Source organism: Podarcis cretensis, assembly GCF_951804945.1.
Source record: "Podarcis cretensis genome assembly, chromosome: 11".
NCBI classification, from domain to species: Eukaryota; Metazoa; Chordata; class Lepidosauria; order Squamata; family Lacertidae; genus Podarcis; species Podarcis cretensis.
The window spans coordinates 46,768,915-46,793,934 of record NC_137180.1 but is presented as its reverse complement, the minus strand read 5'-3'; the positions used below and the strand labels follow the sequence as shown (position 1 = coordinate 46,793,934).

Sequence of the window (25,020 nt, the reverse complement as noted above, 5' to 3'; positions counted from 1 at the left end):
CACGCAGAAGATCACAGGTTCAAGCCCCGGTGTCTCCAGGCTGAGGGAGACCCCTGACCTGAAATCCAGGAAAGCTGTTGCTACCCTGCGTAAAAAAGTTAAAGGTAAAGGACCCTTGGATGGTTAAGTCCAGTCAAAGGTGACTATGAGGTGTGGCACTCATTTCACTTTCAGGCCAAGGGAGCCGGCGTTTGTCCACAGACAGCTTTCCGATGTGGCCAACATGACTAAACTGCTTCTGGCACAAAAGAACACTGTGAGGGAAGCCAGAGCGCATGGAAACGCCGTTTATCTGTTTATCTTCCCACTGCAGCGGTACCTATTTATCTACTTGCACTGGCGTGCTTTCAAAATGCTAGGTTGGCAGGAGCTGGGACAGAGCAACAGGAACTCGCCCCATCGCGAAGATTTGAACTGCCGACCTTCTGATCAGCAAGTCCAAGAGGCTCAGTGGTTTAGACCACAGCGCCACCGGTGTGCTAGTTGGATCATTTTTCTGACTCGATATAAGGCATCTTCCTAGGTTCCGTCCTGCCCCTTTTGATTTGTACCAGGGGTGAGAAAGACTTTTTTTTTTACAGATTCAGTTTCCATTTGCCATTTTGCCCCTACATCAATGTAGCCATGTCAAATGCCATTTCCAACTCTCTGAAATAATCATCTTTTCTGTCTCCTACTATGGCTGATCTATGAGCCACAGGTGCGCTAATGACAGATGATCGATGCCAGCAATTGCAAAGAAGAATGTGATGATTACATGAGAAAGAGAACAGCTGGAGGAACTAAGGATTCTACAGCACACACCAAACTTCTCCATCTATCTTCTGGAAGCCAGTGTATTTGGCCTTGCAGTGCAATCCTATACACCTACTCGGGAGTAAGCCCCACTGAGGTTAATGGGGACTGCTCCCACAAAGTGAGTATAGGCCTGCAGCCTTAATGCTTTTTTGTGTCCCCTGACAGAGAACCAAGATTCCACGGGAAGATAAAGCAGTTGAATCTTGATGTTTGTGGACTTGCTCACTTTAAAAACAAACAAAACATATCCGATTTATCCAGGTACAGCTTTCCATTCTGGTTGATTTTTTCCCCCATGGTGGCGTTGTAATTCAGATGATAAATTTGACACGTACAAATGAAAATCGTCCTGGTGGGACAATCTGTCTTGAAGCCAAGCTGTAGCAGATCTGATTTAAGGGCACAGGGAAAGTCAAAGTTTTGTCTTTGGGGCCCAACAAAATCCCAAGCGGACTGCTTATAATATCAGCTTCATAAAAAAGACAGGAGGCTGTAAATCACTCCTCCCTTGTTATGCGGCTGCTGTGCATGCTGCCTAGAGGGTGCTCTTTCTAATAAAGCTGTGAAAATCAGAAAGTTCAGTCACAGCCTTCCAAAGAAGCCACAGTGCTGCTGCGTGGTTTCTCTTCTTTTGAGGGGAGCCATTTTGGTGCAAAGTGTACAGGCCCTGCTTTAAACAAGACATATAAATTAAGTTTCACACGGTTCTAGCAGCAAGCTAACTTTCCAGGACTTCCCTGAGGCTTCTCTCTTTGAAGCAGTCCCTGAAGTGAGCAAATTGCTGGTTGGGAACCGAACGCTCCCAGCTAAAAGCAAGATATTCACTTCATTCCACATTCAATCTATGCGTGAATACAGATACACAGAGCAGGCCTGAAGCAAAGCAGAAGGTGGCGTCCCCTCCATTCAATGTACAGTAGGAGTAGGAAAGTAAACGTAGCTCAGGAGGTAAATGTGGTACCCACTCTGAGCTTTCCCCAGGCCACAGTCCTCACTGGAACTGATTTTGCATCCTGGGTGTTTTCGGCTGGATGGAACGTATCCTCAAATTCCATCCACTCATGCAAGAATCAGTCGGGATATGTGAGTGTGTGAAGAAACTAAGAAAGGTAAAAATTACACTCACTGTTCCACCCACTTTCAATTCTCTGTTCAGATCTACAGGACCGCCTCTCCCGGTATGCCCCACGGAGAGCCTCAAGCTCCATAAATAGCAACACCTAGTGGTCCCAGGCCCTAAGGAAGTTAGATTAGCTTCAACCAGAGCCAGGGCCTTTTCAACTCTGGCTCCGACCCGGTGGAACGCTCTGCCTCATGAGACCAGGGCCCTGCAGGATCTGATTTCTTTCCGCAGGGCCTGTAAGACAGAGTTGTTCCGCCTGGCCTTTGGCTTGGAGCCAATTTGATTCCCTCCCCCTCTTTCTTTTTCCTTTTTCCTTTCTCCTCCTGTGATGAGGCTGCATTTTAATATTTTAATGTTTCAATATTTTAATTGCTGTATTTTAATCTTGTTTTTAAGTTGTATTCATTCAACTTGTTTTTATTATTGCTTGTTAGCCGCCCTGAGCCCGGCCTTGGCTGGGGAGGGCGGGGTATAAATAAAAATTATTATTATTATTATTATTATCTAAGAAATAAAATCCTACCAAACAAATGGAACCTGGTGTGTGTGTGTGTGTGTGTGTGTGTGTGTGTGTGTTTGAACCTTTTTTTATACTTCCCAGAAACCTCTCCAGAACAAACTCCTGCAGCAGTCTTTTGCACCTGCAGCATGAACAAGCGGCATAAATAAACCTTCATTTGGGCTGATCTTTGCTTCCTTACCAAGCTCCCTCAGAGCCAAGAAACGCAACTGCAATGTTAGCCAGACTATGACTTACTGTGAACTCAGCACCAGTGCTTTTCTTGATGTCATCCACAGACAGCCCTTCCCAGATTTCAATCAGCGTCAGTCCCTTTTTCTTGTCGACATCAAACACAGCCTGCAGGTTCGGAAAGAAATGCAAAATGTTTCGGTCTAAGAAAAGGAAAGGAAGGGAGCCTTGCTAGCTGAATGAAGCCAATGCTTCAAGTTGATAAATACCAATTCCCTCCACCTTAGCACTGATTTTCGGGAGCACTTTTGGCTGGATGGGGTTATAAATGCCTTAAATAAAATGAAGTAAGGACTTAAGATTGCTATGCAAACTGTAGTATTTGGGAAATATGGCTTGACTGCTGCACGGTTACAAGAGCTGATAGCATGTGAGAGACATCTGCATCTTCTTCCTGGGCCAGGTTTGCAACACCCCTTCTCATCAAGGGAGCCAGGATATTAAAATTCAAGAGTTAGTCATGGGCAACTCAAACCCTCATTACAGGATTATCGAGAAGATAAAAATGCCCCTCCCAAGCCGCTCAGCAAAAAAGATGGATCAGAAATGCAACAAACGTAAGATAACCTACCTTTTCTGTTATGATGCGGTTCACACACTGTTTTCCCGTAATTGGCAAAGTGCATTTCTCCAAAATCTTGTGGGCATTGCCCTACAGTGAACACACACACACACATACAAATGAATGATCAGCTTGTCAGAGCAAACTAGTTGCTTGAAATTCAAAAGGACTTGCAGTCAGTAACTTCAGACTGAGACAAATATATGCTACCTCCAGCTCAGAAGCTTCCACTGTGTTTGGACCTGTTGTGGAAGACTCACGAATTCATTGCTGAAATATTCCGAGGTCCTTAGTGACATGGGTAACAATGACTTACTCAAGAAGGCATACACAACAGGACTGGCATACACTCAAGTTCACTTGGAGCCTTCGTTATACATATTTAAGCACCAGGGGAAAACGTTCCTCTTCAACCAGTTTGCAACATCCTATATCCTTTCAAATGTGTTTGTGGAAGGGGGTGGGAGTTACTGGTTTGTTTTGCTTTTGTTCTTGTTTTCCTTACGAATTTTGTGTTTTTGTCTTGTATTTTTATGCTGTGAACTGCCCTGAGATCTACAGATGAAGGGCGGGGTGCAAATTTTATAGATAAAAATAGCAATACGATAATAACTTCCGCACTCCCTGTTCCTGCTCACTTCTGGGACACCATGAAACACAGACATAGGAACCACATGGGTTCGGCATGTCACTGAATCAAAGAATTATAGAGTTGGAAGAGACCCAGAGGGTCATCTAGTCCAACCCCCAGCAATGCAAATATCACAGCTAGACCATATAGTTCCTTTCCATGCTTGTGATGTCCCTTCGCAAGGGAGGAAGCAGACAGCAACATTGGTGTTAAAAGGAATCATGTTGGCTGCCTGGCCAGAAATTATTGGTGCATTCTGGGATTCACCACACCGAAGCAGGTTCTAATACTATCAGTATATTTCAAAAATAGCTGTTAATGCCTCTTCACTTTATGAGTAAAAACGGCATTTCCCCCAGTAGTAGTAGTAATAAAATAAATAAATAAATACATAAAATAATAATAATAATAATAATAATAATAATAATAATAATAATAATAATATTTATACCCCGCCCATCTGACTGGGCTTCCCGAGCCACTCCGGGCGGCTTCCAAAAAAAATATTAAAATACTGTAAACATCAAACATTAAAAGCTTCCCTAAACAGGGCTGCCTTCAGATATCTTCTAAAAGTCTGGTGGTAGTTGTTCTCGTTGACATCTGGTGGGAGGGCCTTCCACAGGGAGGGCGCCACTACTGAGAAGGCCCTCTGCCTGGTTCCCTGTAACTTGGCTTCTCGCAGTGAGGAAACCGCCAGAAGGCCCTCGGTGCTGGACCTCAGTGTCCGGGTAGAACGATGGGGGTGGAGACGCTCCTTCAGATATACTGGACCGAGGCCGTTTAGGGCTTTAAAGGTCAGCACCAACACTTTGAATTGTGCCCGGAAATTGTGCCCCAGGAATATTGAAGTTTCCTAGTAGCATTGCCTAGAACGATACACAGCTATTCTCTGCTCATATTTTGTGATAACAATTTTAAAAATTGTCCCAATATACTGCTGCAATGGTATGTCCTCCTTTATATGCAGGAACAGGCAACACTGTAAAGGACAGGGGCATCTGGGATTATCTTAAAATCTTTCCTACTCTTGCCCTGTTGTTCTCTTATGATTGGCACATAAAAAAACAAAAAAAACCCTGTTGCCTATAATGTTTTTCGCAAAATCGAGCCCTCTCTCCAACTCCTTGCAGGTTGCCCCAATTGCAAAAAAATAAAATAAAACTGCTTTCCTGGGTAGTCAAGCATTGTCCCTTTAAACTGTGATGATTTTACAAATTTTACAGTGGTGTCGACTCTGCCTACCAAAATGGGTTTTTAATTTATTCTCCCCCCTCCCCACTTTATGTCAAGGAACAATTGCTTCACTCCAATTCCTACCAGTTAACATCTGTTTCTGCATTCAAGGCAGCTAGCCCCCCCTGAGTGAAATTGACAGGTATTTAAGGGGAAATGACAATGCTTAATTCAAGGACCTTCCAAGTTCTGTTCCCGGGAAAGGAACAATTCATCTGTGCTATTTTTATAGAAAAGTGTTCATCAACCCATCAGGTATACCTTTAAGGTCATGCAATATCTCCTTCTAAGCATCCCGGGGAGATTGAAATGCTCAGGCTTGAGGAAAGAAGACTGCTTTCCAGGCAGCCGCTGTGACCCCAAGCATTGCAGAATGCTGCAGTTAAATATGATCTTGCTTAACTGCAGTTAAATATGATCTTACTGTCACTGGTTAAAACCTTTCTGAAGCCGCATCTACAGAAAAATAGCCGCCAGAATGGGAATAGAAGAACAGAGAATTTGGCCCAGCCTTTGTAACATCGTCCTATCAAATCTCCCCACAAGCAATTAATAAGCAAAGACTCATGCTTAGCCCAAAGGTTGAAGGTCAAGGGTCAAAGCATTATTATTTCTAAAATGTGTATTACACAGTCCCATTCTGCAGCATATTCCCATTGGTCCATTTGCACAAACACCAACACACCCCTCAACTGTGAAGCATTAAAGGCAAAGGGACACCTAACCATTAGGTCCAGTTGTGTCCGACTCTGGGGTTGCGGCACTCATCTCGCTTTATTGGCCGAGGGAGCTGGCGTACAGCTTCCGGGTCATGTGGCCAGCATGACTAAACCGCTTCTGGCGAACCAGAGCAACGCATGGAAACACCATTTACCTTCCCGCCAGAGCAGTACCTATTTATCGACTTGCACTTTGACGTGCTTTCGAACTGCTAGGTTGGCAGGAGCAGGGACCGAGCAACGGGAGCTCACCCCGTCGCCGGGATTGGAACTGCCGACCTTCTAATCAGCAAGCCCAAGAAGCTCAGTGGTTTAGACCACAGCGCTACCCGTGTCCCTTTTGACTGTAGAGGCAGAGCACAGCCATCATGGCTAGTAGCCACGGGCTTTTAAATCTGCTCTTCCACTCGTGCAGCAAAATTTTCTCCTCCTCCCCACAACCCGTGCACCCTGAAAACCTGCTCCAGAAAGTTGGAGGAAAACACAAGAGAAGAAGACCCATTGTGTGACTGGAACTCTGTGCACACAGAATTGGACAGAACCTAGGGTATGTTTTCAGTCTAAGGAGAAATCCACAAGAAGAGAATATTTATAAAAAGATTACCTTTGCAGAGTGCTCCATAGTGACGACCACTTTAGTTCTTGAGCTGGACACCAAATCCATGGCGCCTCCCATGCCTTTCACCATCTTACCCTAAAAACACAAGATTTCACACAAGAAGAAAAAGAAGAACAGGTGTCAACAGCACAGCTCAATATACCAACACTCTTTGCTTTGATGCATTAAATCTACAGATTTTGGAAAACAAGCATCAAACCCGCACAAAATTCAAAATTATGCCAACGGTCCCTTTAGTTTCTCTCTGAATAAATTATTCTTCATAACATCTCCAAGTCTCTACATATCACAAGCATACCATTTTGAGAGTGTTACCATATTATTTATGGGGAAAGAAGATTGATGGGCAAAACGAGGAACTGCGTCTTGTCTCCAAATAACTATAATTCTTCAGCACACATGGGTTGTGTGACCAAAAGATTTGGATTATATTGCTAGGCCACTGAAGACTCTATTTAGTTGCAAACCTGATGGCAACCACTTAGCGTGCATGGTTGTTTGGGAAATGCAGTCATTTCAAAATGGCAAACTCGAATTTAATTTAATTCACTTTATTTCCCAGGATCTTTCAGGAGGAAGGACTGAGTGCTTTCCCAACATGTAGGTGACAACTGCACACATTCACCTGAAGGGTAATTCCCATTTGTTTTATGTGAAGCAGAAGACCGCCAAGCAAGCGCTGCTGCCAAAAGCCTTGTGTGACTGCCCTGACGTATCTAAACAGCTGGTTCTTTGGATTGGCCCAACTGTTTGAAAATTCAGCAGGGACAGGATCAGCATTGGTCCATCAAGCTCAATAATGTCTAACCTGCCTGGCAGCAGCTCTCCAAGGTTTGCGGCAAGGATCTCTCCCAGTCCTACCTGGAGATACCAGGGTTCTTGTTCATGCAAGTAGATGCACTACCATTGAGCCAAGACCCTTACCCAATGAACAGGTCCACACCCAAATAAACCTGTTTAGAACTGAGGCAGCAGCTAACCAGAGCTGGCTCTGCATCGTATAAGGCAGAGGTTTTCAACCTTTTTGAGTCCACGGCTCCCTTGACCAACTACATTCTTTCTGCAGCTCCCCTGTGGGGCTCAGGAGCCCTGTTATGTCACCCTTTGCCTGCAGATCTGGCAGCCTCTTGTTTGTTGTTGTTTAGTCATTTAGTCGTGTCTGACTCTTCGTGACCCCATGGACCAGAGCACGCCAGGCACTCCTGTCTTCCACTGCCTCCCGCAGTTTGGTCAAACTCATGCTGGTAGCTTCGAGAACACTGTCCAACCATCTCGTCCTCTGTCGTCTCTCTTACCAGCCCCTTACCCTTCTTCAAACACCCTCCCTTGTGGAGAGTTCCTTCAGCCTCCTCTCCCCTCGCCTTGGAAGTCCTCTGGGCAGCCGCAGCTGCAGCCCCTGGTCTCTGAGCTGCCCCACTGCCCCACAGGGACTTGGGAAGCACCCCCTGGCCAGCCCCAGAGGCACCATTCGCCTGGGGAGCTTGTAGCCAAAGCTGCTGCAATAAACAGCTGTGCAAGCCTTTGGGAGGAAGACGTGAGAGGGCATCAGAGGAAGGAGAGAAGGAAGGAAAGAGGGACAGAGGCCAGTGTTGCTCGCAGCATCCCTGACCATCATTCAAGGCACCCCAGGGAGCCACAGCACACTGGTTGAAAACTACTGGGGTAAGGTGTTAAAGCTAGTTTCTACTCATACTCTCCTTCCATGGAAGAAATTGCAAAGATTTAAAAATAGCAGCACAAAAACAAGTGTTCGGCAATATGTTATTTTTTGCAGTTACAGATAGGTAGCCGTGTTGGTCTGCCATAGTCAAAACAAAATAAAAAAATTCCTTCCAGTAGCACCTTAAAGACCAACTAAGTTAGTTCTTGGTATGAGCTTTCGTGTGCATGCACACTTCTTCAGATACACTGAAACAGAAGTCACCAGACCCTTCTATATAGTGAGAAGGATGAGAAGGCTCATCATAGCTATCTGCCAATCACCCAACCCCACCACCCTTCTGAGTAATACCCCTCTCCACCTTCTCACTATATAGAAGGGTCTGGTGACTTCTGTTTCAGTGTATCTGAAGAAGTGTGCATGCACACGAAAGCTCATACCAAGAACTAACTTAGTTGGTCTTTAAGGTGCTACTGGAAGGAATTTTTTTATTTTATTTTTTGCAGTTTTAGAAATCGTTGAAAGTCATGAAAAACTAACCATAAGGACGCCTTGAACAAAATTTCCTTCTTCCCCAAGTCAGTATGTTTGAAATATATATATATTGTATATATTTGTATTGTATGTAAAGTACTGTGTGTAAAATGTAAACAATCTTAATATCCACTACCTGCTACTGCAGCTTGAGTTATTTTTAAAAAAACAACAAAAGCAACCCCCTTGTGCTTGAATACTTTGTTTTCCCATTTCCTCAATAAAAAAAGTACATGACTGGAAAGAACCAAAGATGAATTGCCCTGAAATATATTTACTGTGTCATTTTTTCCCCAAGTGACTACCAGCCTCAGAATGGTACAATTACAGAACTATTGTCATCATATTGCTATCTCCGACAGATAGATTAGATCTGGAGGAATGCAGAGGAGGAAAGAAGAGCCCAATGAACTTTACCAAGAAATGCAAGGAAATTACTATGCTGACATCCCCCCCCCCGCCCCCCGGCAGTACAAGGAATAAAAGCATAAAGCTGGTTCAAAAATCCTTCAAGCGCAATGCAGAAAGATATACAAATGCCAATCTGAGCACATACACACTCAAAGCTTCCAAAAGATGGGTATACACCGTATTTTTCGCTCCATAAGACGCACCTGACCATAAGACGCACCTAGTTTTAGAGGGGGAATGCAAGGGGCGGGGAATTATTTAAAGGGAGCGCTGAGCAGAGCCTGTATGCATCCCTTTCATGAGCCGCATGGAGCGTGTGTGTGGCGCTTGGAGGCTTTTCCCTGAGGAGGGAGAAGGGCAGGGTTCAGTCCCTTCCCCCAACTTCCGCAAAAGCCTGCAAGAGCTGTGCTCCCTTTAAAGAGCCGCATGGAGCGTCTGTGCAGCTCTTGGGGGCTTTTCCATAGGAAGGATAAGGGACTGACGGGGGAAAGCCCCCAAGAGCCACACGCACGCTCCAAGTGGCTCTTTAAAGTGAGTGCTGAGCAGAGCCTCCCGCCTGCATCCGCCCCATAAGACGCACACACATTTCCCCTTACTTTTTAGGAGGGGAAAAGTGCGTCTTATGGAGCGAAAAATACAGTATCCTATATCCACAATGTGACACCCTCCCTTTGTCGCAGTGCTGTCTGAGCAATCCTGCTTTTGAACCAACCATTATTTACAGAGGCAAAGATATAACTTTAGATCTACAGGACCGCCTCTCCCGGTATGCCCCACGGAGAGCCTCAAGCTCCATAAATAGCAACACCTAGTGGTCCCAGGCCCTAAGGAAGTTAGATTAGCTTCAACCAGAGCCAGGGCCTTTTCAACTCTGGCTCCGGCCTGGTGGAACGCTCTGCCTCATGAGACCAGGGCCCTGCAGGATCTGATTTCTTTCCGCAGGGCCTGTAAGACAGAGTTGTTCCGCCTGGCCTTTGGCTTGGAGCCAATTTGATTCCCTCCCTCCCTCTCTCTTTTTTTTTATTTTCCTTCTCCTCCTGCGATGAGGCTACATTTTAATATTTTAATGTTCCATTATTTTAATGCTGTATTTTATTTTTGTTTTTAAGTTGTAATCATTCATTTTGTTTTTATTATTGCTTGTAAGCCGCTCTGAGCCCAGCCTTGGCTGGGGAGGGCGGGGTATAAATAAAAAATTATTATTATTATTATTATTATTATTATTATTATTATTAATGTATACGCCGCTCTTTATCCAAGGATCACAGGACAGTTTGCAGCATAGAACCACACAAATGCATAACATAATAGCAAACAAAACAGTAATGCCTCCCCCCTCCAAAACACACACAGAGAGAGTGAGAGGGCGCATCCCTTTTAGGTAATTGGTTCCACTGAGGAATTGCTCTTTCTTTCATGCCAATTTGGGAAATTAATTCCTCCTTAAAGCTTCATAGCCCAGTAGGAAAGCTGAAAATAATGCCAATATATTTCACATCTGGCAAACCATGCGCCCCTTAGGCTTCAGATAGTACATAGGGAGACGATTCTAACAAGCCCGGGACACAAATTTTCGCGGCCCTCTGCTGGCCCATTTACCAGAAGCAATGTATTTAGCGTTAGATCTGGAAGTGTATACTAGATTCTGACCAAACTAAGCCTCCTAGAGCAAAATATACATAGGAGGCCTAGTTTGGTCAGAATTGGGTATACACTTCCAGAGTTAAATCTAAATACATCACTTCTGGTAAATGAGCCGCCATAGCTGCTAGAGGGCTGTGGAAATTTGGGTCCTGGGCTTTTTAGACCCTTCTCCCCATGTACTACCTGAAACCAAAGGGGCGCAATGGTTGGCAAATGTGAAATTCTTTTCAGCTCTTCTACCCCCTATTTAGGGTCTTGGCTTACACTGACCTCTAAAGATACAGTGGTACCTCGGGTTACAGATGCTTCAGGTTACAGACTCCGCTAACCCAGAAATAGTACCTCGGATTAAGAACTTTGCTTCAGGATGAGAACAGAAATCGTGAGGCGGCGGCGGTAGGCCCCATTAGCTAAAGTGGTATCTCAGGTTAAGAACGGACCTCCGGAACGAATTAAGTTCTTAACCTGAGGTACCACTGTAATAAATTGATGCATTCATTAATGTATCTGACTTTGCTTGTTTTGTAGCATCTATGGAAAACCAAATGCAAATACACACCCTGGAAAGGAGCAACATTTTTTTACCACATCTGTGTCTTCTGGTAAGCCGCACCATGCATTCTTTCTTCTGACTCTGATAATAACTCTTAAGATAAGTAATCTTTAAAAGAGTTCCTGATACCCTCTTCCTCTCCATTCTTTAAGGTGGTATTGGAATACAACTTCCATCACTGTACCCATCCCACACAAATGGGAGGCTCTCAACACCTGAAAAATACCATGTATAATGTAACCCTATTTCTAGTTACTTGGGATGTAAGTTTTGTTGTTGTTGTTTAGTCGTTTAGTCGTGTCTGACTCTTCGTGACCCCATGGACCAGAGCACGCCAGGCACTCCTGTCTTCCACTGCCTCCCGCAGTTTGGTCAAACTCATGCTGGTAGCTTCGAGAACACTGTCCAACCATCTAATCCTCTGTTGTCCACTTCTCCTTGTGCCCTCCATCTTTCCCAACATCAGGGTCTTTTCCAGAGAGTCTTCTCTTCTCATGAGGTGGCCAAAGTATTGGAGCCTCAGCTTCAGAATCTGTCCTTCCAGTGAGCACTCAGGGCTGATTTCCTGAAGAATGGAGAGGTTTGATCTTCTTGCAGTCCATGGGACTCTCAAGAGTCTTCTCCAGCACCATAATTCAAAAGCATCAATTCTTTGGCGATCAGCCTTCTTTATGGTCCAGCTCTCACTTCTATACATCACTACTGGGAAAACCATAGCTTTAACTACCAGTATATAGACCTTTGTCGGCAAGGTGATGTCTCTGCTTTTTAAGATGCTGTCTAGGTTTGTCATTGTAAGTTAGTCTACCATTTCTGAAGCGGAAGAGTCACGATGAGGTGACTTTCCCCCCACCCTGCAATATTTACTGCCCCGTGGGGTTGCTGTGGAGATAAACAGGAAAGCAACTTTAAGGGCCTTTGCGAACAAGCACTACAAAGAAGCATTCAAGGAGGCTAGAAATGGCTCTGCCTGCTTCCTTGGGGAGCCTGCTACCATGGTAGCCTCGTCATAAGGCATATTCAGTAATATGGTTTTGCCCAGGAGACAGCTGCCAGGAGCAGTCATTTTGCAAGAACCCCTTTCTGAATACAAGGAGAGCTGATAAAAGTTGGCAGAAAGTTTCGAAGCGTTTGCATGCCGACTGTAGAACTTTCCCCAAATTTATTCTTCAGGATTCATCAACAGTTAGCCTCAGGGCATCTGTCACCGGTTCAGTGGTTTATTTGCTGTTGCATCAGAGCAGCAGCATCAGTATTTATGGTATTAATATTAATAAATCCCTAAGAGACCTCATCCATCACTTTTAATCTCTCCTCCAACTCCTATCCCATTGCTCTTAAAGTGTGATCTTCAATGGCTCAGGGCTATTTTACCAATATAAAAGCATCATTAGTCAAAGAAACTACAGCCTCATATTCAACATTTCTGTCGGGGGGGGGGGGAGGTTTTCACCCAGAAGAGCAACATAATTCATCGCCAAATGTACTTCTTGATGCAGCCGTTGCAGATAACTCATCACAAAAGAACCAGTTTAAAATTGTGCTTTCTGTTTGTTTGTTTTTACAAGATAGAACCAGCTAAAACCCAAAAAATGAATCCACAGTAATTAGTGCTTCAAATACTATTAAGGAAAATTTGCTACTGAACGTCAAGCCTTTTCAAAATGGACACACTACAGGGTTGGCAACACCTCCTGCAAATCGTACAAATGATGACTTGTGCACGTTTTATGTCAGAACGTATTATTTTCCTCCTATTTCAAATGAAGGTGTATGTCGTCTGAAAAGAGAGCTCCTTCAGATGCACAAATGGGCTCAATTATAGGGAAGCAGAGTTTTGACTATTCTCTTTCAAATGGAAGCCCCTGGTCTGCTGTGTTGCAAAATGGTTTGGTCTTTCAAATCTGGGGGGTGAGGGTATAGGGGTAGGCTGGGGTCCCCCCCCATTCTTTCAAAAATAATAGCCCCACTGTTCACATGGAGCTTAGTAGAGTATGAAAAGAATAATTTCATTCATACCTACATGCTTAGTCAGAAGTAAGCATCATTGAGTTCAATGGGACATACTCCCAGAGGTTGTGCAATTGTGCATAGGACTCCAGCCCAAGGCAGACTTTCTTTTAAGAAACTAGACTATAGTGAGGATCTTAAAGACTAACAACACATTTACAGCAGGAAGAAATGATGGCCATTCAGATCTTGTTGGACTCCAAGTCTAATCATCTCTGACCACTGGCCATGCTTGCTGGGGCTAATAGGAGTTGGACTGAGCACATTGAAAGGACAGGTTAACTCTTAAGAAGCCATTGCTCTTTCGGATTCCAAGCAAAGCAAAGAGGGCCTAAATATTCTGTTAGATTCATCTTTCGTTGGTCAAGCCTCAAGAGTGAACCAGACTATTTTTTCCAGGATCCCTAAATTGGTGTCAGGCGAGGCTGCATGAAAAGGCTTAACTGCTGAGAGTGAAATATCACAAGCTGCAAGTTCTCAGTGGGAGGTGAATAGACTCTGAACTACAGTCATACACACTAAGAAAAGGAAATCCTTGCAATAAGGGGAAAAAACAGTTTTTTAAACAGCCCATATTATGGTGATGATGATGGTGACTACATTACATGTGTGTTTACTTCTGGAAATTGATTTAATTCATTCTGTCACCTACATTTTAGGCTTTTGCCAATTTCTCTAATGGACAGCTGGATTCCTTGCTGGAAAAGCCAACGTGCCTAGGAATGGCTAGATTACAAAGTGGAGAACCAAAGATGTTTAGGGAAGGGCTGTGGCTCAATGGTGAAGCATCTGTCTTGCATGCAAAGGGTCTCAGGTTTGATCCCCAGCTCCTCCAGGTAAGGCCATCTGAACTCAGGAAGAACTACTGCCAGTCATTTTAGACAATACTGAGCTAAATGGGCCAATTATAAGGCAGCTTCTGATGCTCAATTGGTAGGTGAAGATTACTAGCCCGTTCTCTACTTTGATTACACAATAAAATGTTTTGTTAGAAGGAGTCGTGAGCACCCACCCTGCTCTTGCGAGAACTTATGAACTGATGCTGGATTTTTTTATATGTAAAAAAAAGAGAGAAGTTCTTCAATTACAGAAGAAAAACAAAGCATTGGGATCACTGCATGCATCCAAAAGGAGTCATTTTTACTATTATTGAGAACACATCATTTCAGTGAAATGGAAAGACGCTTCTAAACGCTTCGAATAAAATGCGTGATGCAAATGCATAACACTTCTCCATCTACTTACAGGAATCATCCAGTTGGCTAGATCACCATATTTAGACACCTGCATCGCTCCAAGCATTGTCAGATTAACATGTCCCCTGATAAAAGGAACAAAGAAAGAAACGAGCACGCTTTTGGCATCAGAAATTCTGGCACAGTTTTTGTTTGTTCTGTCTACAAGCCCTCTAACCATTCCTGAACAGTAAAAAGGTAAAGGGACCCCTGACCATTAGGTCCAGTCGTGGCCGACTCTGGGGTTGCGGCACTCATCTTGCTTTACTGGCCAAGGGAGCTGGCGTACAGCTTCCGGGTCATGTGTCCAGCATGACTAAGCCGCTTCTGGCGAACCAGAGCAGCGCACGGAAACACCGTTTACCTTCCCACCGGAGCGGTACCTATTTATCTACTTGTACTGGGACATGCTTTCGAACTGCTAGGTTGGCAGGAGCAGGGACTGAGCAACGGGAGCTCACCCCGTCGCGGGGATTCGAACCGCCGACCTTCTGATCAGCAAGTCCTAGGCTCTGTGGTTTAACCCACAGCACAACCCGCATACCAACAGTATTTCTCTATAAAAGCAAGGGCAGAAAAATAGCTTAAAAATCAAGCGCCGCTGGATAGCTGCGAGACTAAAATCCCATGCACGTTGAGGCTGCCATCTTATGCCCACTTACTGAGGAGTAAGATCCATTGAATTCTAAGGCAGATATAAGGGTAGTGTCATTACCTGGGATTATGTCCCACTGAACTCAGCGGCCTGGGATAATTATCTACATGTCAAACTTGGTACCATTCGTCATTTGCTAAACAACACACCAAGGCGGTAACGGTAAAAACAAAACATAACTGCACAGCCTGTACCACAAAATCACCCTTAATACTCTGTTCATACAACACAAAAGATTAGTACAAAAAAAGTGTTGGCCTGACAACTGACAGCACCAGCTGAGTTGACTATTTTGAGTTTGATGCCCAGCTGCTAAATCTATTGAGTTCCAACACCCAGCTACTAATTATTTTGCTGTTTCGCAGAAGACTGACGGATAGTCACTTTGGTGTGGGTTACTAATAAGTTCAGGCACCAGCTGGGCCTGTGCTCTTGACATTTAGCAAATTAGGTTTTTTTCATTACATACCCTCGAATCATTGCAAAAGATTCATCACTAGAGAAGTAGGAAGCCCCTGGAAGCACGGTGACCGTCTCTTTGCCTGTAGAAGAAACTTGGTGTTAAGTTTGCTATGGCCAACAAGCAAAATCCCTGTTGGGGTGCTGGGAATCAATGCTGTCTGTGTCACGCAACAGGGCTTCACAAAGCTTCTACAGTGGTACCTCTGGTTGCGAACGGGATCCGTTCCAGAGGCCCATTCGCAACATGAGCAGAATGCAACCCGTGTCTGCGCGTGCCGCGATTCGCCGCTTCTGCACATGCGCATGACTCATTTTGCACGCCTGCGCAGGCACGAGCAGCAAAACCCCGAAGCAACCCTTTCCGGTACTTCCGGGTCGCCGCAGGACGCAACCTGAAAACGCACAACCCGAGCAAACATAACATGAGGTATGATTGTACTCTTTTTTCGGGGGGGGGGGGGTGAGGAAAACAGAAAGACAAAAGCAATACAACACAAATGACAAGAGTCCTTCCAAACTTCAAGTAGACTCTTCCAAGGGAGAATGCTTGCGAACAAAGATCCTTGCCAGTGACTCTGATAAAATTTTGTGACATTCCTTTAGACACAGATTTTTAAATATGTATATATGAATGTCTCTGGCGTGCTGGCTCTTAAGTAAGCTTTAATTTCTCTGCAACCTTTTAAATATATTTATATAAAGGTTGCAGAGTAATTAAAGCTTACTTAAGAGTCAGTATACCAGAGACATTCAAATGCTGCACAGTCGTACCTTGGATCTCAAATGCCTTGGCTCCCAAACAAATCAGATCCCAAACGATTGAAACCCGGAAGCGAGTGTTCCGGTTTTCAAATGATTTTCGGAAGCCGAACGACCGGCACGGCTTCCGAATGGCTGCAGGAACTTCCTGCAGCCAATCAGAAGCTGTGCTTTGGTTTTCAAACATTTTGGGAGTCGAACGGACTTCCAGAAAAGATTCCATTTGACTTCCAAGTTACGACTATATTTGAATTGTATCAGGAAATCAAGCTTGCTGAATGACCATGGGGCACTTATTCTACCTACCTCTGGGGGTTGTGGAGAAGATAAAGGAGAACACTGTACATGACATGACGAAGGATTTAGAGAATCCAAGAAAGATGGGCATGGGGATCGCCCTCAGAGACTCCACTCAATCAGAGACCTTGGTGTAGGGGAATTCCAGAAAACACCACTGCCCCCAGTTCTCCTATCTGAGAACATCTGGCCTCCTCCTCTGATGGCTCTGCTTCTAAAGGAGATCACCACCACCCGTTGTTCTACCATGCTAGTTCATACCTGAAGAACTGAGTGCAGCCCCTTTGAGAGACTGATAGCTTTCCCAGAAAGGCTTGAGCAAGAAACTCTAACCTACCTGCAGACTTGCTTAAACCCTCAGTTGGCTCCAGACCTTTGCTGGAGCAATATCCCAGGCCACACTTCTCAACTTCGAGTTCCCAGATATTGTTGGACTACAAGTCCCATCATCCATAGTCAATAGGGGCAGCGGTCAGGAATGACGGGAGTGGTGGTCCAACAACATCTGGGGAACCCAAGGTTGAGAAAGGAGACTGTTGCTCTTGAATGCCTGTATCAAACTTGAATTCCGCCTGGCTCTATCTGAAGCTGCCCACGGTTCTGTTTCTCTGGCTTTCCTCTCCCACTTCCCCATTAACTTCTTGAAGGAAGGGCAGTATAAATATGTGAAAGGAAGACAAAAATCGGGTTTAACCTGCATTGATGAGGTCAGGGTCAACTTCGCTTTCAGATGGGTAAGGTCCCTAGTTAAAACACAAAACAAACACTTGCATTAACTTTCCAGTCAAATGGTTGTGTTGTCTATTGATTCCCACTGCCTGTGTCCCATTCTTACCAAGCCAAGGACTCCATTTTCACTCTGTAGATGAACAGTTATGTCTGGACTGATGAAGTTGCTGGCAAGCAGTGGGATTCCAATACCCAGGTTAGCTTAAACGGTTCGGTCAAGGTTAAACGGATCCAAGTTCTTTATTCTGTACACGAATTTATTGAATTCCAATGCGCCTTGAAAATAATTTTTTAAAAAGCGACTGCATTCCACACAGCCAAAGGATACCGTACATGCCATCCTCGAATTCAAGGGCTGCTCGCCTGATGATCCTCTCTCTTACGTTATCGCCATCTTTCTTCTGCTTGCCTTTGCTATCTTCAGCTTTGCGTAGCGACAACCTCTAGAAAAGCAAGCAGAGCGAAAAGGGTGGTGACGGCTGCACTCTTTCGTGGAACATTAAGAACCAGCATATTTTATATCACAGTTGGTAAAGGCAGGCCTCAGGCACCCTGAAGCAGTAAGAAACATTTTTAAGATGGCCTGGGTTGGTTTATGCTAAACACTGGCCTGATCTGCACATAACGTAAACGAAGAGAAACGTATGCAGTAAATAAGAGAGGCGACCTCGAGGTCCTATATTTACAGTAGGCTCTCTGCTGGTGTCCCTTTGCCTGTTTGCACTCAGAGTCAAACCAGGTGGCAAATTCCGTTAACCTTTTTGTGGCACTATTTTGGATCACAGTTGTTAAGTGTAGTTTCAGCCTTTCTGTGAGTGTCTTGAATAGTTTCATGGCCTCAGCAGCAGAGTTAGCTGACATAATCGCAGTATGGATGTCCTTTAGCTCAGCTGTTTGAAGAAGGCGAGTCAGGGCTGTGTTCAGTAGGGGGGACCATTTGATTCTTTTAGCTGCAGATATGCCAAGATTTGGGATGTGGGTGGCGCTGTGGGTTAAACCACAGAGCCTAGGACTTGCCAATCAGAAGGTTGGTGGTTTGAATCCCCGCGACGGGGTGAGCTCCCGTTGCTCGGTCCCTGCTCCTGCCAACCTAGCAGTTCGAAAGCATGTCAAAGTGCAAGTAGATAAATAGAGAGAGGGAGAAATTACGCATCTTTACATTCTCCCTCCAGGAAGACAAGAATCCTGCAGACAGAGGCCAGGGGCACTCCTGCATGCATTTCAGAACTGGAAGTGGAAGCCTGGAAGCAGCAAGACTGCTAGGTAAAGGTAAAGGGACCCCTGACCATTAGGTCCAATCATGGCCGACTCTGGAGTTGTGGCGCTCATCTCGCTTTATTGGCCGAGGGAGCCGGTGTATAGCTTCCGGGTCATGTAGCCAGCATGACTAAGCCGCTTCTGGCGAACCAGAGCAGCGCACGGAAATGCCGTTTACCTTCCCGCTGGAGCGGTACCTATTTATCTACTTGCGCCTGACGTGCTTTCGAACTGCTAGGTTGGCAGGAGCAGGGACTGAGCAACGGGAGCTCACCCCGTCGCGGGGATTCGAACCGTCGACCTTCTGATCGGCAAGTCCTAGGCTCTGTGGTTTAACCCACAGCACTACCCGCGTCCCTACCAGGATGCTACCAAGACTGCTACCAGGATGCTTATACAGTTGTACCTTAGTTCTTGAACAGAATCCGTTGCAGAAGACCATTTGACTTCCGAAAATGTTCGAAAACGAAGGCACAGCTTCTGATTGGCTGCAGGAGCTTCCTGCACTCAATTGGAAGCCATGGAAGCTGCGTCCCAAAATAGTTTGAAAACCGGAACACCTATGTCCGGATTTGTGGTGTCCGGGAGACAAAACATTTGAGTCACAAGGTGTTCGAGAACCAAGGTACGACTGTATACTGTATCCATGCATTCGAAGCACCAAGAAGGAACTTTTTTTCATATGTGGTGGGAGTGTAAGAAAGTGAGAGGTTTCTGGGAAATGATATATAATGAATTGAAGAAGATGTTGAAATATACATTTGTAAAGAAACCAGAAGCCTTTCTGTTAGGAATAATAGGAAGTGAAATAAATAGAAAGGACAATAAACTCTTTCAATACGCAGTAACAGCAGCAAGAATATTAATGGCCCAAAAATGGAAACAGGAAGAAATACCGACTCTTGAAGAATGGAGAATGAAACTTATAGACTATGCTGAATTGGACAAACTAACTGGGAAGATCAGATATCAACAGGACCACAAGTTCATCGAGGACTGGGGAAAATTTACAGAATATCTGAAAAGTATATGTGATGAACAAACAACGCTAGTGGGATTTAAAGAGGCTTTGTGAAAGGCAGAGGAGTATTGTTAAACAGAAAGAGGATTGTAAAAGTAATATTAAAATGCAATATTAAATTTAGAAAATGTGTAAAAATGGGTAAACATGGATGATTGACAGAGAAGCTGATGGAAGTCTAAAAATTGAAATTTGTGAAAATTGTTTGATATTGGAATTGATATAATGGAAAATTTTAATAAAAATTATATACAAAAAAAAGGAAGAAAGAAAGAAAGAAAAGAAAACCGGAACACCTACTTCCAGATTTGCAGTGTCCGGGAGACAAAACATTTGAGTCACAAGGTGTTCGAGAACCAAGGTACGACTGTGTACTGTATCCTAGCATTCGAAGCACCAAGGCTTCTGAATCTAAAACTCTGACTTGCATCTTGGCCCAAGTCTCTGCTTCTTCTCACTTTTGAAACTGAGACATAAAGAAAACGCGAAGATATGTTTAATAGCAGCTTAAATCGGAATTAGGCTTCCCTTGGGATGTTTTGCTCTCCCAGCCAGAGCCAGGCTAGATATTACAGCCATAATTATTCCTCTCCTAATATGATAAACTATCTTCCTTTTCCAGACACTCTAAGCTAAATCTGCTTTATACTGGAACCCTCACTCAGCACTCGGGTGGATAACCGCATTCCGTCCAAGACCAATTTACGTTTAAAGAAGCACGCCAAGAGCCTCCAAGGTAGATGCAATTTTTATAGGCACTCTCACTCTTAAGACAGTAAACAGAGGAGCTTGCCGTTTCATCGCCTGTTTTGACAAGGCAGATCCCTAGAAGAATTACAAAACTCAGCAGACCAAAATTAATCCCTGCTGTAACTTTGGTCTAGACGATATAAAACACTTAAAAACGAGGTTGGGGGGGGAGTGGCGTCGTAGGGAGGGTGGGGAGAAGCCGGTCTGGAGAACAGGAGAAAAACTGAAAACAATCATGGCTTGGCTATGCAGTAACGAAGATTTATACCCAGCCTCCTATCGGGCTGAAGAAGAATCAGGAATATTTGATGCTTAGACTCAAAAGGAAAAGGTAACCAGTGCTATCGTTCAGCACACGTAAGATGCATTTAATTATTTATTATCTCTCTCTCTCCCTTCCTTCCTTCCTTCCTGGAGCTCAAAGTGACATATACGGAGGTTCCAAAATGGTCTCCTGTCCAGGTACCGGTCAGACCCTGATCTGCTTATCTTCAGCAAGGTGGCTGCATCATATGCCCTTAGGACCTTGCCTTGGAACCAAAGCACTAAAACAAGAGTTTTATCACAAGGGTCGGTTTTTCAAGTTTTCTATGTTCAGGTATCCATTCTGAAGGAAATCAGCCCTGAGTGCTCACTGGAAGGACAGATCCTGAAGCTGAGGCTCCAAGACTTTGGCCACCTCATGAGAAGAGAAGACTCCCTGGAAAAGACCCTGATGTTGAGAATGATTGAGGGCACAAGGAGAAGGGGACGACAGAGGGCAAGATGGTTGGACAGTGTTTTCGAAGCTACCAGCATGAGTTTGACCAAACTGCGGGAGGCGGTGGAAGACAGGAGTGCCTGGCAAGCTCTGGTCCATGGGGTCACGAAGAGTCGGACACGACTAAACAACAACAAATGTTCAGGCAAAGCTTTCCCTATGGATATGCCTGCTGAGGAACGGTTCCGTATCTGCCACAGACCCCTTGTGCTCTGCAAAGAGTTCTGAGGCAGGTTATATAGAGGGTGTGCAAATTGATGTGAGACACTGCCCTGGTGTTCTTTCCCAATTCAAGCTTTTTTTTTTTTTGCCTCAAACTATCCATGGAGCTGCCTTATACAGGGAGTCACAACATGGGTCCGTTTATTTTTTAATTATTTTACGTTATTTATTTCCACCAGGTAGGTCTCAAAGCGGCTGCCAACAATAAAAATAGACACTGTGCAAAATTTTAAACATAACTTAAACCTCCAAAACACAGTTAATACTGGCTGGCAGGGGCTTTCCAGAGTTTCAGCCAGGGGTCTCTCTCTCTCTACAGTTGCTGGAGATTGCCATGGACTGAACCTTTTTGCATGTAACTCATGAGCGCCAGTTCTGAATCACAGCTCTTGCCTAATCTCAGCGTTCCTCGCAAAACAGTATGGAAACCACTTCTAATAACAGAATCGTAAGAAATGAAAGCCACCTGGCCCTACCACCAGCAACATGAAACACAATTATCTGCTCAACAGGCTTCCAAAGGATCCCTTCTTGGCATGAGGTAGTCAGGATGGTACCCTCCAAAATATCCTGTCATTCCTGACCATTTGTCATGCTGGCTGGAAGACCTGAAGTTGGCTACCCTGCCCCCAAAGGTCACTCAACTGACACCCATTCTCCAGAGAAGAGGCGTGCACTTGCAGAGACAAGAGCTCTAGCTGGCTTAAGTAAAGGTAAAGGTAAAGGGACCCCTGACCATTAGGTCCAGTCGTGACCGACTCTGGGGTTGCAGCGCTCATCTCGCTCTATAGGCCAAGGCAGCCAGCGTTTGTCCGCAGACATCTTCCAGGTCATGTGGCCAGCATGACTAAGCCGTTTCTGGAGAACCAGAGCAGCACACAGAAACACCGTTTACCTTCCCGCTGGAGCGGTACCTATTTTTCTACTTGCACTTTGACGTGCTTTGGAACTGCTAGGTTGGCAGGAGCAGGGACTGAGAAACGGGAGCTCACTCCATCGCGGGGATTCGAACTGCCGACCTTCTGATTGGCAAGCCCTAGGCTCTGTGGTTTAACCCACAGCGCTACCCACGTCCCAGCTGACTTAAATAAGCCAAGCTAAAAGGCTGAGGGATGCTTGGGCACACATGCCATACACACAACATACCAGCCAAGCATCTTCGCACCCCCAGATCCTAGGGCGGCAGGTCAGGTTTCTTGCCAAAGCAAAAATATGGTAATAACCGGATCCTAAACATGAGCTCAGAATTCATCCACTATTTCTCACCAAAGGATGTTGGACACAGCTGCAGTTTGGGGGGCTATTTAGTGAAATTCAGATGTAATTAATGAAGTGCTGAGGATGCGTTCTGTTAAGTGGGTCGCATTGGGATTCAACCTTCATTTATAATTGGATATGGAAACGGCATGGTGTCTGCTGAGGTCCACAGAGGCACAAAAATGTTTTACTGCTTATACATTCAAGCTCCGATGAGATTATCAGCTTTTGTTTTTTCAAAAAGAGAGAGGAAAAAACAAGTTTCCAGCCCCTCAGGATGAAGATATGCTTGGGTGGGGGTGGGGGTGTTGAATTTTTTTAGAAGTCAGAGAGGTGGCTAAGCAGTATTACCCATGCTTGGGAGGCATCACTCCTTGTAACTAGAGAAGCCCATAATTATGCAAAATAAGAGAAGCAACACTAATGTGCCCAGGCTGCATGGGCAAACACACAGGATGGCCCCAAACTCGTTAAAACTTACCTCAATTCTTTTTTCATACTTTCCCCCTTTGATGAGACGATGGACGTAGATCTTGGGGACATGAATATCTTCTGGGGCAAAGGAACCAACGTCCACAATTTCTTCTACCTGAGCAGATGTGAAAAACAAAAAAGGGTAAAAATCAGAGAGTGCACACAGTACACAAAGATTAGCAGATGGCAACATGCAGGGCCCTTCAGTTCCTTTTGAAGAGGTAAGTCCCTGGGTCCTTTTTTGAAGCAACAATGAGTTACATAGCTCCAAGCTCTCTCAATTTATGAGGTGAGGTGAGGGCTTGGGAGAGCCAGCATGGTGTAGTGGTTAAGAGCGGTGGACTCGTAATCTGGTGAACCGGGTTCGCTTCCCCACCCCTCCACATGCAGCTGTTGGGTGACCTTGGGCCAGTCACACTTCTCTGAAGTCTCTCAGCCTCACTCACCTCACAGAGTGTTTGTTGTGGGGGAGGAAAGGAAAGGAGATTGTTAGTCGCTTTGAGACTACTTAAGGGGAGTGAAAGGCGGGATATCAAGTCCAAACTCTTCTTCTTCTTCTTAGATCCTTTAACTGGAAGTTTGACTTTCTCTACTACCCACTTCCTGGTTCTGCAAGTAAGCGTTGCACAGATTGTGTCTAAACACACTGAGTGCCATGTGCACAGCATGCTTTTAAGTCAAGAGCGTCAGGTGGTTCCCAAGAACAACCGTGGCAAAATACTTTATGCCACCCATTCCCCAAGATAGTTTGCTGTCCCAAGATCACCCACTGAGCTTCACTGCAGAGTGGGGAGTTAAAATCCAGTCTCTCCTGCCCTAGTCTAGCAGGCCAACCACTATACTATACCGACTCCTGACACCCCACCAAAGCTTCCACACTGAATATTCTAGAATAAAAGAGCCTGAAGCCAAGCAGGTAATGTTTGCATGTTTACGCTAGAGGAGAAAGCCACCTCGGCTGCCTATTCACACTCTCAGCACTGCAAGATCTTGCTATTAATTGCCAGATGGGAACAGGAAGTCCCCTGCCAGTATTTAACTTTCTTGTTCTCTCCAGCAAAACAGTGAGGTACTGTGCAATGGTCCTCTCTTTAACCAAAGATGTAGCCAAGGCGATGGCTTAGAAGTGCGACCTGAAGGTGCAACTGTGCCTGTAGCTGCTTTGAGAACTAGCAGCTACTACAGTCACTAGGAGGCATCTCTCCATACGACGCCTTTCCAAGAGGAAAATATTTGAGAAGAAACTATTTTCCCTCTCTCTTCATATATCCATGATCTTTCACTTTACTTCTTGGAAGCAAGGAGCATTTTACAAAGCAAAAAATATATATGAGCACGCATTTATTCTGAGTGTATAGTTTGGGACACTTCAATTCATAACATGTGCAGAATGCACATGTTGCCACCCCATGTGCTAAGAACACCAAAGACATTTATTTAAGCAGGTGGGTTGTCCCCATGGGCTTATAAAAGAATAAGCGTTTTGAAATGCCAGTTGGAGAAACTCATCATAACTCAAGATGCGCACTGCAACATAATAGCTGAAGCACAGCAAGACTCTTCCCCACAGAAACTCCAAATAGGATTGAGGAGCACTGTGGGGGTGGGGGAAGCAACAAAACGCACCATTTTCCAATTTGACAGAAGCAAGCAAACAGCCAAGCCTCTCTCCATCCTGCCTTACTTTGCAAAACAGCAGTAGGTACCCAGCAGAACACCAAAGGAAAAATGTCTTTCTATTCTAGCCTTCTAATAAACCTTTCAAACCATTAATTCTACCCCCCACCTTAAACTATGAAAGAGGAAAAACAGAACCAGAGCTCTAAAAACAGTAACTAGATGGATTCCTAAGGCTGAAATGTGGAAGACCAAGATGGCATCATGGCCAAAT

At 44.8% G+C, this 25,020-nt stretch overlaps 1 protein-coding gene across 1 annotated transcript in view; it reads right to left on the bottom strand.

Moving 5' to 3' along the window:
- The window catches only part of OXCT1 (3-oxoacid CoA-transferase 1), a 55,484-nt gene that overhangs the window by 1,997 nt on the left and 28,467 nt on the right, over positions 1–25,020 (bottom strand). The window contains exons 8-16 of the mRNA XM_079994949.1: positions 23,137–23,244; positions 17,717–17,831; positions 17,495–17,589; positions 17,354–17,402; positions 15,611–15,683; positions 14,497–14,572; positions 6,425–6,514; positions 3,244–3,324; positions 2,679–2,780 (exon numbers count right to left, since the gene is read on the bottom strand). Of these exons, the coding sequence (XP_079851075.1) occupies positions 2,679–2,780; positions 3,244–3,324; positions 6,425–6,514; positions 14,497–14,572; positions 15,611–15,683; positions 17,354–17,402; positions 17,495–17,589; positions 17,717–17,831; positions 23,137–23,244 (789 nt within the window). The remainder of the gene's footprint in view (positions 1–2,678; positions 2,781–3,243; positions 3,325–6,424; positions 6,515–14,496; positions 14,573–15,610; positions 15,684–17,353; positions 17,403–17,494; positions 17,590–17,716; positions 17,832–23,136; positions 23,245–25,020) is intronic.